Raw genomic sequence first — 15,719 nt, forward strand, 5'->3', positions numbered from 1 at the left:
TGGGAACGACATCTTGACGCACGTTCTAATGAACTCGCACACCGAATCAGCGTATTCGTCAATATTCCCATCTGACGCAATACGAAACATGTCCCAGTCCACGTGATGGAAGCAGTCTTGGAGTGTGGAGTCAGCTTGGTCTGACCAGCGTTGGACAGACCTCAGCGTGGGAGCCTCTTGTTTTAATTTCTGTCTGTAGGCAGGGATCAGCAAAATGGAGTCGTGGTCAGCTTTTCCGAAAGGGGGGCGGGGCAGGGCCTTATATGCGTCGCGGAAGTTAGAGTAACAATGATCCAAGGTTTTACCACCCCTGGTTGCGCAATCGATATGCTGATAAAATTTAGGGAGTCTTGTTTTCAGATTGGCTTTGTTAAAATCCCCAGCTACAATGAATGCAGCCTCCGGATAAATGTTTTCCAGTTTGCAAAGAGTTAAATAAAGTTCGTTCAGAGCCATCGATGTGTCTGCTTGGGGGGGGATATATACGGCTGTGATTATAATCGAAGAGAATTCTCTTGGAAGATAATGCGGTCTACATTTGATTGTGAGGAATTCTAAATCAGGTGAACAGAAGGATTTGAGTTCCTGTATGTTTTCTTCATCACACCATGTCCCGTTAGTCATGAGGCATACGCCCCCTCCACTCTTCTTACCAGAGAGATGTTTGTTTCTGTCGGCGCGATGCGTGGAGAAACCCGTTGGCTGCACCGCCCTGGATAGCGTTTTCCCAGTAAGCCATGTCTCCGTAAAGCAGAGAACGTTGCAGTCTCTGATGTCCCTCTGGAATGCCACCCTTGCTCGGATTTCATCAACCTTGTTGTCGAGAGACTGGACATTGGCAAGAAGAATACTGGGAAGTGGTGCGCGATGTGCCCTTTTCCGGAGTCTGACCAGAACGCCGCCGCGTTTCCCTCTTTTTCGGAGTCGTTTCCTTGGGTCGCTGCATGCGATCCATTCCGTTGTCCTGTTTGTAAGGCAGAACACAGGATCCGCGTCGCGGAAAACATATTCTTGGTCGTACTGATGGTGAGTTGACGCTGATCTTATATTCAGTAGTTCTTCTCGACTGTATGTAATGAAACCTAAGATGACCTGGGGTACTAATGTAAGAAATAACACGTAAAAAAACAAAAAACTGCATAGTCACCTCAGTACCTCCAGGCTCTGATCAGGCCCTACACCCAAACAAGGGCACTGCGTTCATCCACCTCTGGCCTGCTCGCCTCCCTACCACTGAGGAAGTACAGCTCCCGCTCAGCCCAGTCAAAACTGTTCGCTGCCCTGGCCCCCCCAATGGTGGAACAAACTCCCTCACGACGCCAGGACAGCGGAGTCAATCACCACCTTCCGGAGACACCTGAAACCCCACCTCTTTAAGGAATACCTAGGATAGGTTAAGTAATCCCTCTCACCCCACCCCCCCCCTAAGTTTTAGATGCACTATTGTTAAGTGACTGTCCCACTGGATGTCATAAGGTGAATGCACCAATTTGTAAGTCGCTCTGGATAAGAGCGTCTGCTAAATGACTTAAATGTAAATGTAAATGTAAATGTAAATGTTAAGAACAGCCCTTAGGCATGGTATATTGGCCATATACCACAACCACTCGGACCTTATTGCATAAATAACCACTGTTTCATGAGCGCCACACTTGAGCATGAGGCAACAGATAGCCTACAGTAACACAAACTAATTCAAATGCTATTTTGTAATTTTATATAATGACTTTTTCAAATTCTAATGTTACCCAGGACCTTCATAAACACAACGAAAATATTATTTATTCATCTGATACCATATATGAAATATATTTATTGGACAGAGTGTTTACACACCAGAGTGTTTACACACCTTGTAGAGGAGCATACTGCACCTTGATTCTAATCTCATTGCCCTTTCAGTTTAAAAAATGTCAATGTCATGTGTGTTTACTGACAATGGACAACAAAAACAGTGATCATGACATGTTGACCCTTTTTATGAGTTGGAGTGACTCTCACTGTCTTCACATTGTCAGTGTATTCACATTGTCATTGTCTTCACGTTGTTCACATTAGCAAGTAACGTAGCGAGTGTCGTAAGGCTTGAGTGTCGTACCGGTGGTCAGATGTGAGTATCCCTGGCCCTGGTAGTTCAGATGACCAGAGCCAGGGCGGCTGCCTCTATGGAGAAGAGGTGGTCGTCCTCTACCTCGGGACAGTACAGCCTCATGAACTCAGCCAGGCTGCTCCTCCATCTGGGAGTCAGTGACCTCGTAGGCTACCCCCCCAAGTGCAAGCCTGCAGCGAGAAGAAGAGATGGATGTTAGACTGGGACAGGATTTCAATTTCAAGTTCTGTTTATCAACATGATGGACTATGCCATTGTCAATATATTTTGCAACATACAGTACAGGACTTATTTGTGGTAGACAAAATCAAATCAAATGTGAGCTGTAGGTGTGTTGTGGGTTGTTTTGAAATAAGGCCACTCACATCTTGATCTTCCACCAAAGTTACCACTCTACCTGGCTGTGGACAGGATGAGGATAAATGCACAGTCAGCATGTTTAACCATTTAATTTCCAGTTAGACTACACTGACATTTCCATATCCAAAATGTTTGACTTACAAATCAAACTTTTTTATTTGACTTTTCATTGGACTTCCCACTTTCTGAAGCACCACAGTTTGATCTGAGATAAGATCATATTTTGTCAATCTACAGCAGCAGCAAATACATGAATTGCATTTCTGAAGGAAAAGGTTTACCACGTCTTTGTCTCCTCGATGGAAATTGTCCCCATGCCAGAAGCGTCGACTATGTCCTTCAATATAACCGACGTTGCTCCTCTTGTATTTGAAGTCTGGTTTCCAGACTAAGGAGCCATATCCGAATATCCACAGGCTGGGTTTTTCTGATGTAGTAATAGCCAGAAGCTTCATTATGGTTCGTTAGGGTTGAGGTACGATGTAGATGTAAATTGTTGCCTATATTCTTCTGTCAATAAATAACTGTTCTAAGATGTTACCGATGCAGCTCATAATTTTTGCAGATGCGTTCCGAAGCATGAGACTTTTCAAACCTATTCGCTATAAAAGCCTATCATCGCCTTTGACATTTCTTCTTAGGAATCTTGACTAGTCTTGCTGATGCGTAATAAGCCTATTAGAGCCTACCCCTAGGTGTCGACAACATGTGAAAGAAGTGATGCATAGGCCTACAATACGTTTTGGTGTGTCGGACAATGTAACGTTAAAGTACTAGCCTACTGCTTCATTATCTTGGTTTACTGACACGTGTATTTGTTGTGTCCGGACGTCAGAACAAGGCGTTTCTGACCAATGATATCCTATAATAGATCGTACTATAAGTACAAGCCTACCAAATCCGAATCCTTTTCGGGAGCAAAACATGTATAGGAATCCAACTTTCGAATTAATGTTACAATGTTGCGACATTGTATCTCACGATTGAACAGACTCTGACAACCACAACCACCACTTGAAGCAATATACAATATGAGAGATCTGTACTGTCTGAACCTATGCCAACTTTGATTTTGAGCATCAACTGTTCTGATAAGAAAGGGGATTTATTAAGTGTGTAATTCAGTCTTCACTTGAGGTGCCACTTGAAGTAATGTACAATGTACTGTAAATGCAATCTTGAAGGTATTTGATTTACTGAAAATGGTGTCTAATAATCATGAGTCACACAAAGGAAACAGAAAAATAGATTAGTTCATTCATTCATTCCTTCTTCCATCCATTCATTGTATGTCAGAAGATATTGTATGTACCACATTATCAGAAATGACAAGTTATTTTTGCCCCATTCACAGGATTTTGAAACCTTATGTTTGAACATTATGCTCGCTGGTTAGACGTAGATTGACAGTTTCACTGGCTGTCAAATGTCCAAACTTGTGAGTTGAAATAAGTATATCCTTTAAAAATGCTTTGCTTGAGATCTTGCAATTCCTCCATGGACGTTGTTGGTGATAATAGTGTATGTGAAAAATCAGTGTTTACTCACTTTGAAGTACTGTTGGTATATCCTTTCTTGCCTTGTTGCTCTGCACAGTCAGGAAAGTAAGGAAAGCAGCAATCCTGTCTATTTTTAATCCTGTGTGAAAATGGATCTCCCTTTATTTCAATTAGAGTCATATAGTCTGATATTGCAGCAGCAGCAGCAGCTAACGAAATTGGATATACATAGAAGCATTAGTTTTCAGAATAAGATCCAAGCATTGTATTTTTTTAACTCATATTTTTATTCATTTTTATTCTTACTCCACATACAAACGTATACACATACGAGCAACAATTTACAGACAGATGCACACAATGACTACATCTCATCTGCCCAGACCCGCATATGCTCACACCCCCATCCTTAGTGCCTGCATCATTGCTTTCCACTTGGCCTTAAATTGTGTCAATTCGTTTTTCTCAGTCTTTACTTTGTTATGTAACTTTTATTACATTTAATGATTGAACCTTTATTTAACTAGGCCGCCCATTGCTATTTCAATAATAAATCATTCGATTTTTCCATTCTGTTTATTGATTTCCACGTTTTTAGTATACGTTTTTTCAAGATGAGAAGATAATCGTCCAGCCCATCGGGTATCTCACTACACCACCATATGCCTTGAAATGTGCAGACAGACGGATTAAAGGTACATTTACATTGTTATACGTCTGACAGCCAATTTGATTGCTCCGCCCACAAATTACGGGCTTTATAGTGCCCCCATGTGGACTTTTTAGGGTTGCCATAAAGATCCAAGCGTCGTAAAGCCCACTAAATGGCTGTTCTCTTCGTACGTGCCTCTCTAGCACCCTATACATTTGTATCATACATGGTCAATGAATGACTCTTAAGCAGGCGATTTACCTTCAGCCTCATTGGCCTCTGGCTAGGACAATTATGTTTTGGTCCAATGACAACACAGTCTGATAATGGTATTCAATGTACTATATTTGATATCATCACAAAATCATAAAATATAGAATACTTCCCATGCTTTGCAGATGCCATTATTATTTGACAAAATTATTTGTTATGACATTGTGATTCTTAAAGTCTCTAGTTATCAATTGTCATTGTAAGTATTTAAAGACATTTTGGAAGTAACTTTAAATGTTTTGTCAAGTGTGTAAAAATGTAAATTTCAGTCTGTCTCATTTTGAATGTCCTTCCATGTATGGTGTAATGCCCCCAAGTGTTAATTAAGAACATTACAAAAGGAAAGGAAACTGGCACGTATTTTTTTTTACACAATTCAAGGTTTCATTTAGATTGAGTTTTGTAAAGCAGTCATTCACTATGTTTGTTCTTTATAGACCTTCTAAGATTTTTTTGATGAATAAATACCTTTTATAGTCAAGCATCGGATACTTGTGAAATACATAGCAATTGATCATGTTTGTAACCGTGAAGACGTTTCATAACAGATGCGTGAGACAAGTTTGCCGTTATCCTGTGCATTATAATCCGACGGGAAGCAGGAAATGATATCACTTGGCCACGAACAGGATGCTTTTATTATAACACAATGAAAATACATGACTATGTGGTAGATGTCTGAAAACGTTGTAAAATGGGACAGAATATGTGGAAAAGACAAAACGTGTGGGTGTTAGTTGTTGTGACAAAATAATTAATCAAACTAATAAATATAATACTAGAAATGGATAATCAGGTGGTTTTTCAGTAGATATGTTATAGTCATTTAATGTGTGTGTGTGTGTGTAAAAGCAAGCACGTGATAGCCTACATGTCTTGTTGGGGAGATCAGGACTGGCCAAGGTGTTGTGTTGGCTTTAACACCCCTTCAAGGCTGCTGGTAACTTGCCACTGGACTCTTGGTGCCGTATTTTCTGCATTCATACTTACAGTAGTTAGAGAGGAGGCATATGATGATTTTCCCAGTGGTGTAGGGTCACACCCTAAAGTATCTGCCTGGTTTGTTAAGTAGCCTCTTTTCTAGATTGTGCCTCCTTCTTGTCTCAGTATTGTAGCTTATGGGGCAGACATCCAAGGAAACAGCTTGAAATGTGAAGTCAGTTGAAAGCGATATGGATGCTTAACAACAAGGGGCATAGTGAGATTGGTGTTCTTTTTGAGTAAAAACTTGCATACAAATACTGACCAATCTGTGTACCGTACTTTAACATGACATGTTTTAATATATAACTTTGTCCATATTTCTCACATTGCTGTCACATACAAAACTGTCCACTGAATGATTGTGAGCACATTGATTTAACATCACATTGACACGCATGCCTCTCACCACTGCGATTGTTTTAACTGCTACAAGGTCATACATCATCTAGACAATGAAGCCATTTCCACAACAGGTGGTGGATTTCAACTGAAGGTTCTTGATCATTCCAATATCTAGGCAAATTTATAGCTTTATAGTTGACCAATTATACTCAACATGAAACCAACAAACAACAGTGTACCAGATATTTTTTCATTGTTTTAAAAAACAACAATCACAACAACATTAAAAAATAAATTCTACTTTTTGGGCATCAAATAAAAAAACAGTTGTACAGAGACTTCTACATTTATAAATATACATTATATACAAAATAATCTTATAAAACATAAAAAGACCAGTGCTTCGAAATATTTAAATAACTAGTGAAATACTAATCTTTAAAAATAACATTATTGGTTCAGTGAAGTCAATTCTAATTAAAGGCGTCCTTGGTATGATAGTCACTTCTGTTTTTCTTTGTCTTCATTTCTGGGCAATGCTGCATAATAACAAGTAAATATGGCTTCTTCTTGAATACCCCTGGCACTGCATCGTGTATCGCATCAGTTTTTTTCGCTTAAATTTTCCCTTCATTTTTTGTTGTGCACTGGATCCAAGAAGAAGCTGGGCACCAATTTAGCTCTTTAACCCATACTTAAGGCTCTATGATTCAGGATGCATACATTATTTAACGACGTTTTTTAAACAATTCATTTACAAAATTGACATAGGCCTTGGGTCTCAAATATTCTCATGAAATGAACCGTTTCCAGACGTTTTTATTCTCTCCTTGAAAGTTTATGAAACAAAGTCTGCCTTATTATATAGCACTTCACCAGGGTAGAGAAATGGAAGTAGCTGGCTCCTTCCATAGGCTTGTTGGCAGTAAGTTGATTGGTTGGTTGCTGATTATCACAATAAGTTGGAGTATCTCCAGACAGAGCCCTCTCATCCTGCAGATGGGCATGCTGGTATTAACACAGGCCTGTTTCCCATGGATATAGTGGGACGTTCTGTCAACGGGCTGAATCTGTCAGTACACACTGAGGGTGAAATGTCCAAAAGCCCACATTATTTCTCTATTACAGTGTGTTCAGTCCCTACATTTTATTGCATTCAAAGAGCACACAGGATCGGTCCAGTTGTCAAGTTTTCAAGAGCAGCAATTTGCAGTTAAATTAAATCCCATCTATTTCTACACCTGTAAACAGTCCAGAAGATATCCATTCTTCAGAATGTCTGATACCATCCATGTATTATACCTAGGAGAAGAAACAAAGGAAACCAGTTGAATCATCGGAGCAATGTAATGGAAACCTCAACTTTTGCATTGCTGATTGATGCCTGTTAATGACATGGTGTCAAGGGTTGCAGGAACATGTTCAGACGAAATGTGAAAATAAAAGCTTACCTCAGTTGCTATGACGCATTCATTCTTCTCCTCTGCTATCACAAACACAGACTGGTACATTGAATCTCTTGGAGAACATATCGTTGATATCCTACACTCTGGCTTTTCGCTGTAAATGAAAAGTAAAACATGTCAACACTCAAGCACAAATCCAAACCACTGTCATTTATCAAACACTGGAGAATAGGAAGTAGGTCCAAATCTATCCAGGTTGTCATCTGCAAGCAGCATTTCAACCCACTAGGCACACACTGGTTTCAATCAACGTTGTATCCATGTCATTTCAGTACAAACTTGGAATAGATGTTGAATTGTCGTCTGTCCCCAATGGGAACTTACCTGTACTTTCTAGTCAATGGCATGTTCTCCTCTATCATCTTTTTACAGTTCTCATCTTTATCCTCTTCTGATGGGTCATCCTTGTACTCCTTGGAGGTTTTGTAGTCCAAGTGGTAGTTGATGTGTTTGTGGTTTTGGGACTTCTCCCTGAGACAATCCACCTCCACCTCCAGGTCCACCTTTTTGTTGGTGTTCTTCAGCTGCAGGTCAGATATGAGGTTCTCCTTCTGTACGTCTGATAGGTTGTTCATGGACTCTGAGTCCTGCTTCCTCTTCCTCTGCTGCTGGATGTGGCGCAGGACCATGGCCACCATGCAGATCAGCACCAGGAGCACCACCATGCCCACACCCAGACAGATGGCTGCCCAGTGGAGCCTGTCCAGGGGTTCTCTGACGCGGCTGGGGCTGGGGCTCGGGGGGATGAGTAAAGGCACATCGTAGTACTGGCACTGGGGGCCACTGAAGTGGGCTGGGCAGATGCAGGCAGCAGGCTGGCCTTTGGCCCCGTCGGTACAGGTCCCACTGTTCAGGCAGGGTTTGGGGGCACAGCGGTCAGTGGGCTTGTCACAGTTGCGGCCGGTGTAGCCCAGGGGGCAGATACAGGTGTAGTCGTTGATGCGGTCCATGCAGCTGGCTCCGTTGGCGCAGGGGTTCATGGAACACTCGTTGATGTTGATCTCACAGCGTGGCCCAGTGAAGCCTGAGCGGCAGCTGCACCAGCGTGTGGTGCCGTGGATAACACAACGTCCACCTGAATAGAGCAGACCAGTGTTATCAGCGCACATCACAACCACTTTAAGTTAGCTCTAATGTAGATGTCTCTAGAGAGAACATTCCAAATGGATCTGTTTGAGTAAGTGCTCTTAACTGACAGTGTACAAAATAAATCAAAGACAGTTAGTTCTTGTTATTGAGATACAGAGAGTGGAAACTATCACATACCATTTGTACAGGGCAGGGAGGTGCATTTGTCCACTTTCTTCTCACAATTGAGTCCAGTGAAGCCCCCTGGGCACTCGCACATGTAGCTCCGCCCGTTGTCCCTTTCTCTGCAATTCCCATGGAAGCAGGGTGAATCGGCACAAGTTAGCATTCTGTGCTCGCAGTGCGTCCCCTCGTACCCCTGCGTGCATGCACACCTATAGCCGTTCTCAAGGTCCTGTGGGCCACAGAGAGTCAGAGGTTATCACAGCCCACTGTCATAGGAAACAATTCCAGCAAAGATCACTGTACTGTAGGTTTGTTGCTGTGCTTCTCATTTCGATGCCTTTGCGACTCCACGTTATTATCTCATCATGCCACCTTTGCCCCAGTTTGAATGACATTCATTAACAGGAGAGAGAGTATGAACTGGGTCAACGATCTGGCTATTGCTCTGTCTGTTGCATTTTTCTATACTGGCCCAGAGACATGGATAGAGGAAAAACAAAAACAGGAAAGCCTGTGTGTGCTGTATGTTGTGGGAAACGGATAGGCTTTCCGGGCTTACCAAGCACAGGCCTCCATTCCGACAGGGCTGGCTGTCGCACTCCCTGACCTCTCTGTCACACGTGTCCCCTGTGAAGCCCGGCTGGCAGGTACAGGTGTAGCTCCCCTGGCCCGTGTTCATACAGGTGGCCCCATTATGACACGGCTTGTGATGAGTACAATAGTTCAGATCTGTGGACAAATGCAGTGATGGAAAAAGTACCCAATTGTCATACTTGAGTAAAAGTAAAGATACCTTAATAAAAAATTACTGAAGTAAAAGTGAGTCACCCAGCAAAATACTACTTGGTTTTAAATATACTTAAGTATCACAAGTAAATGGAATTGCTCAAATGTGCTTACGTATCAAAAGTAAACATAAAAGTATAAACCATTTCAAATTCCTTATATTAAGCAAGCCAGACAGCACATTTAAAAAAATGTATTGGCGGATATCCAGGGGTACACTCCAACACTCAGACATAATTTACAAACGACGCATTTGTGTTTAGTGAGTCCGCCAGATCAGGGGCAGTAGGGATGACCAGGGATGTTCTCTTGATAAGTGTATGAAATTGACAATTTTCCTGTCAAAATGTAGCAAGTACTTTTGGGTGTCAGGAAAAATGTATGGAGTAAAAAGTACATGATTTTCTTTAGGAATGTAGTGAAGTAAAAGTAAAAGTTGTAAAAAATATAAATAGTAAAGTTAAGTACAGATACCCCAAAGAAGTATTTAAGTAGTACTTCAAAGTATTTTTACTTAAGTACTTTACACCACTGGACAAATGTTTATATGAAAAACAGTTACTCCCCGCCACTCTTCTCCTTTCATAATCAGAATGCCTGATGACTCTTGTTCTTGCAATATCATAGGAACATGTCATATTTCTACCGTCATAAAGGATGTCCTGTGTTTTCTGCTGTACTTCTGTATTGTTTCACAGCAGAACCCAGAGGAGCCTGAGACACTGACCTTGGTCACAGAGGAGGCCCCCCCAGCCCTCTTTGCAGGTGCACTGCCAGGGCTGCTGACAGGTGCCGTGTTTACAGGACGGATGTCTCTTACACTCATCGCAGAAGGTTCCCTGCCAGCCCTCTCTGCATCTGTCACAGAAAAAACACAATACTTTCAGCACTGTGTGCATACACACATGCAGGCATATACACATGCAGGCAAGCATGCATGTAAACACACACACACACACACACACACACACACACACACACACACACACACACACACACACACACACACACACACACACACACACACACACACACACACACACACACACACACACACACACACACACACACACACACACACACACACACACACACACACACACACTCTAAAATTACTATTGTATACTTACACACAGTCTCCTGGCCTTGAGCAATTTCCATTGTTTTTGCTGCACCCTTTGAGGCAAATTGCTGCATATAAAATTGAGACAAGACATGAACTTCATTTTTTGGTCAACTCACTCAACAATACATCATAAACTTCTGGTTTGGATTAGGAATTACAGTTCCACTGTTGTAGCATCAAACCTGTTACCTGTCTATTTATAAAGAAACCTTAATTTGCTGCTTCTGTGTTGTGTTGTATGTGACATTGATTTTGCATGGTTACAAGACTAGTGTTTAATGGCTGGTTAAGCCTGAGCAGATGCTTGCTCTCAAAAGAAGACAGCTGCCCCATTGTTGTCCGTAGGCTGTTAGAACCCTGTTTGCAGCTGCTGCCCTCCCGCTCAACAAAATAGACCTCAATTTAGTGGCGCGTGGCCGATAATAATGCTGCGATTAACTCGGCGCGTGCTGCTCTTGCAGAACGCTACCCAGGATTATTCTACCCACGTGGCCAAAATGGTAAGATATCTAGGGATGAAGGGGTTGGGTTGGGAGGGAGCTACAATTTTTATTCGCTCATCCTTTCCACTCCAAAATACAAATATGATCCAAGTCTTTCTACAGCAGCAGCATCTTGACACGATAGAACCCATTTTGCAAATAGGTCTAATTTGAGAAATATTATTTCACCACATAATGTGAAAAATCTTCAGAAACCCAGAACATTTCACTCTTGATTGCTTACGTTCTTCGCAGTATTCTCCCTTCCAGCCCGGTAGACATGATATTTGCCCTTCAGCGTTGCAGGTGTAGTGGCCAAAGCGGTCATCTCTTGGAGCACATATTTTGGAACAACTGTCCCCGTAGTAATTTTCAATGCAGATGAACCGGTATGAGTACCGTAACTCCGTCTGACCCCCACTCTGCACATCCTGGGACCACTCATTCCCTACTTCCAACTTTCTTTGGATGGAAAAATAACTAATCAATAAGGCAGGGTTGTTTGTATCTGCGGGGATAGAGAACAAAACAAATCCGTCAAGATAGTGTGGCCTAACGTTCTTTTTTCATTGCCTTATCAAATAGGTATCATTGCATGCATACAGTCTATGCTTGTTAAAAAGGTCAAAACAAACAATGCACATTGTTGTCTTGAATTATTTATCTCTATAAGACATACAGAAAGTAAATTTAATGCAAGTTTTCAGTTTATGATATACACTACATGACCAAAAGTATGTGGACGCCTGCTCCTCAAACATCGCATTACAAAATCATGGGCCTTGATATGGAGTTGGTCCCCTCTTTGCTGCTATAACAACCTCCACTTTTCTGGGAAGGCCTTCCACTAGATGTTGGAACATTGCTGTGTGGACTTGCTTCCATTAAGCCACGAGCATTACTGAGGTCGAGCACTGATGTTGGGCGCTTAGGCCTGGCTCGCAGTCAGCGTTCCAATTCATCCCAAAGGTGCTAGATGGGGTTGAGGTCAGGGCTCTGGACAGGCCAGTCAAGTTCTTCCACACTGATCTCAACAAACCATTTCTGTATGGACCTCGCTTTGTGCACAGGGGCATTGTCATGCTGGAACAGGAAAGGGCCTTCCCCAAACTGTTACCACAGAGCTGGAAGCACAGCATCGTCTAGAATGTCATTGTATGCTGTAGCGTTAAGATTTCCCTTCACTGGAACTAAAGGGCCTAGACAAAAAAAAACAGCCCCCGACCATTATTCCTCCTCCATCAAACTTTACAGTTGGCATTATGCATTGGTGCAGGTAGCGTTCTAATGGCATGCACCAAACCCAGATTCATCCGTCGGACTGCAAGGTGGTGAAGCGTGATTCATCACTCCAGAGAACAGCTTTCCACTGCTCCAGAGTCCAATGGCGGCGAACTTTACACCACTACAGCTGACGCTTGGCATTGCGCATGGTGATCTCAGGCTTGTGTTCGGCTGCTCAGCCATGGACACCCATTCCATGAAGCTCCTGACGAACAGTTCTTGTGCTAACATTGCTTCCAGGGGCAGTTTGGGACTCAGTAGTGAGTGTTGCAACCGAGGACAGGTGGTCCCGTTCTGTGAGCTTGTGTGACCTACCATTTCGCAGCTGAGCCATTGTTGCTTCTCAATGTTTCCACTTCACAATAACAGCACTTGCAGTTGACTGGGGCAACTCTAGCAGGGCAGAAATTTGACGAACTGACTTGTTGGAAAGGTGGCATCCCATGACGATGCCATGTTGAAAGTCACTGAGCTCTTCAGTATAAGGCCATTCTTCTGCCAATGTTTGTCTATGGAGACTGCATGGCTGTGTGCTTGATTGTATACACCTGTCAGCAACGGGTGTGGCTGAAATAGCCGAATCCACTAATTTGAAGGTGTGTCCACATACTTTGTATATATGGTTCATCAAGGCCTGTGCGCTATTCTTCCAAATGGTTTAAGCGTACTGTGATTGAAATGTCCTATTCCTTTTTGTCAGCAAAACATTTTCAACCCATTATTCCCCTTCCAAAGGGAGCAAAAAGGTGTAAAATACAGGAAAGGCCGTCAGAGGCTTTTGGCAAGGTTTAGATATCCTCACTTAAGACTTGCACACTTTCCCACGCTTAAAATAAACCAAAGGAAGTGCGATTGTGTTGAAGACAGAGCATAAAAGAAGTGCTCTGTTGCACGTAACTCATCCTGACACATGAACATCAACACGTTCACATTTCCAAGTTTTATGTAACTGCAAAATGTCTGTATAAATTACATGTATTTATACTACTTAATTATATAATTCTAGTGCGTAGGGCAGGGGTAGGCAACTAGATCCAGCCATGGGGCGATTTTTGTCGGTCTCAGCCCAAAAAGAGATTGTATTTGAAAATAACAATAATTGTATACCTTGATTACATTGAGACACTTTCACATATGTCTCTTTTTTTATTTGTAGGAACACTTGGGAACATATTTCCTAAATTAAACCAATTCTAGCTGAATTTCTGGTGATTAGACAGTATTTTTTTACCAAAATCTAAAATAATAGTCCTATTTTTATATATATTTTTTTGCAAAGAACTTTGGGGAGAAAAACAAATTGATTAGCGGGCTGGTTTTGGCACGAAGGTCGCCTGTTGTCGACCCATGGCATAGGGAGCATTTTTCAAACATCTGTAACAGTGCTTCCTAGCAGTGGTCATGTATGGCGCGCACTACTCACCTTCAGGTAGATCCGCTGAAGGAGAATACCATGCGTCAATGATTAGAGAAAACGAACCCTAGAAAGACATGTTGAAAAAAATAAGGGTCTACCTTTTAAACTATTTAATGTGTACAGATGCACTTCTTTTTGTTACTTAAAAAAATATATAAATTGAACGATATGTGTAGACTAGGCTAATAACATGTTATGAAATCTAATATACTCGTGTTTCATATTATACACATCCATATCGGATAGTGCAGTCCTTGGATTTATGCTTATGGACGCTCTTCACCACCTATCTCATTGCAAACACCGTTGTTCCATGCATCAATAGGCAGATACTGTATATTCTCAACCACTTCAATTATAGGCAGTGCATAACGTCTTACCGGCCATGCAAAGTGGGTGAGTGGCAGGCGAATAGGTTTAGTGAACGTGCCGTCCTCCATGACGCTGAACGAGTTGTTGCCTAGTACAGGTGTAACGATACTGCCGAAGTAGCAGTCACCTGGTGACACTATCGTCTGGTAGTTCTTCAAGCAAACTCGGAAAAAAGTTCTACAGGCTGGACTGCAAGCTACGCCGTTTGCCAGCAAACTTCTATTATTCTGAAACTGATGAAGATCAAGCTCGAATACACCAGATCCCAGAACCTAAAGGAGGATAATCAATTAATGCATATAAAACAATATTGCTTTGCAAACATTTACATAATGAATTATTCTAGGCGTATTATATTATATTTTATTGTGCATTACAACACTATTGCTGTGTCAACATTCAGGCATGAACGATTACAAAAATAGTTTAACTGTAAAATTACCTGCGTAAAAATCGTTATAACAATTGCGATGATAAAGGTAAACCAAGTTGCCATTCTTTTCCACAGATCGGTTCGTATCCTTTGAAAAATAACCTGTTCTCATCAGAGAGCTGCTATTCCAAGCAGTGATGGGATGATGAGGAAATATTAAATTAGGAAAAGGGAAATAAATCCTTCTTCAAAACCCTTTTGGACTAAACCCAGCTCCGCAATCCAATACGCGCAGAAGTTGAGAAACCTTTTTATCCAGACAGTGAGATGCAGGTTAAACGCATAACAGTAACGTCAATATCCACAGTTTAGTCATCCTTCTGTCTTTACCATGACCTTCCATCATGATCCCGCTGAAAAAGTGCTTTCTCTTGGCGTGTTGATGCAACTCTTGCGCTTTGCTTATACAGAAACACGCTTCTGGTGGCGCCAATATTGTTGTGAAAATGTGGCAGTACATCAGTCACAAAGCAGACTGTTTCTTAATGAAGGGTGTTTGATGTCTCGCTTACATTATATACTTGTGTACTTATTATGAATACTGTTAATCAATAAACGCCGCCCCTTTCCTTCCGAGCCTATTGCAACCAACCCTCATGTCACATTTTGCAACATCATATCATAGGAAAACGTCATCATGACACGTTTTTCCAAAATATATTTCAATTGGCCATGCTCCCAGCAGGCTTTGTGGTGCCAATGGGAAGAGATGAGCATCTACCAATTGACACTTATTTCAATACATGGAATTCAATGGGAAAAGCTGTGTCACATGGTTGATGCTTTTGTCAATACATTACGGTCAATGGGAAAAGATGAGTGTCACACAGTTGACTTGTCAATGGTAAAATATGATTGTCAACCAATGAACGCTTATGT

The 15,719-nt window shown here is 41.8% G+C and overlaps 1 protein-coding gene and 1 pseudogene across 1 annotated transcript; both read right to left on the reverse strand.

Annotated features, from left to right (window-relative positions):
* Positions 1-1,604: 1,604 nt before the first annotated feature.
* On the reverse strand, positions 1,605-3,120 carry LOC124045259 (annotated as a pseudogene).
* A 3,037-nt stretch (positions 3,121-6,157) lies between these two features.
* Positions 6,158-15,333, reverse strand: LOC124046442 (delta-like protein 4). Its single transcript, XM_046366809.1, has 11 exons — positions 14,850-15,333; positions 14,416-14,679; positions 14,042-14,099; positions 11,579-11,842; positions 10,857-10,917; positions 10,454-10,584; positions 9,500-9,669; positions 8,953-9,169; positions 8,011-8,761; positions 7,672-7,780; positions 6,158-7,522 (listed from the first exon to the last, which is right to left on the reverse strand). The coding sequence occupies exons 1-11, from the start codon at positions 14,901-14,903 to the stop codon at positions 7,517-7,519; spliced, it is 2,085 nt and encodes a 694-aa protein (XP_046222765.1). The 5' UTR covers positions 14,904-15,333; the 3' UTR covers positions 6,158-7,516.
* Positions 15,334-15,719: the final 386 nt, after the last annotated feature.

The sequence above is a fragment of the Oncorhynchus gorbuscha genome, linkage group LG10, assembly GCF_021184085.1.
Source record: "Oncorhynchus gorbuscha isolate QuinsamMale2020 ecotype Even-year linkage group LG10, OgorEven_v1.0, whole genome shotgun sequence".
In the NCBI taxonomy this organism is placed as follows: Eukaryota; Metazoa; Chordata; class Actinopteri; order Salmoniformes; family Salmonidae; genus Oncorhynchus; species Oncorhynchus gorbuscha.

What these genes read in the sequence shown, in the direction of transcription:
- LOC124046442 (XM_046366809.1), bottom strand. Translation starts at nt 14,903, where the DNA reads ATGGCAACTTGGTTTACCTTTATCATCGCAATTGTTATAACGATTTTT. An exon ending in TTCAGCGGATCTACCTGAAG is followed by an intron (nt 11,843 to 14,041) that starts GTGAGTAGTGCG and finishes CTATCCCCGCAG; the next exon opens with ATACAAACAACCCTGCCTTA. An exon ending in CTCCCTGCCCTGTACAAATG is followed by an intron (nt 8,762 to 8,952) that starts GTATGTGATAGT and finishes TGCTCTATTCAG; the next exon opens with GTGGACGTTGTGTTATCCAC.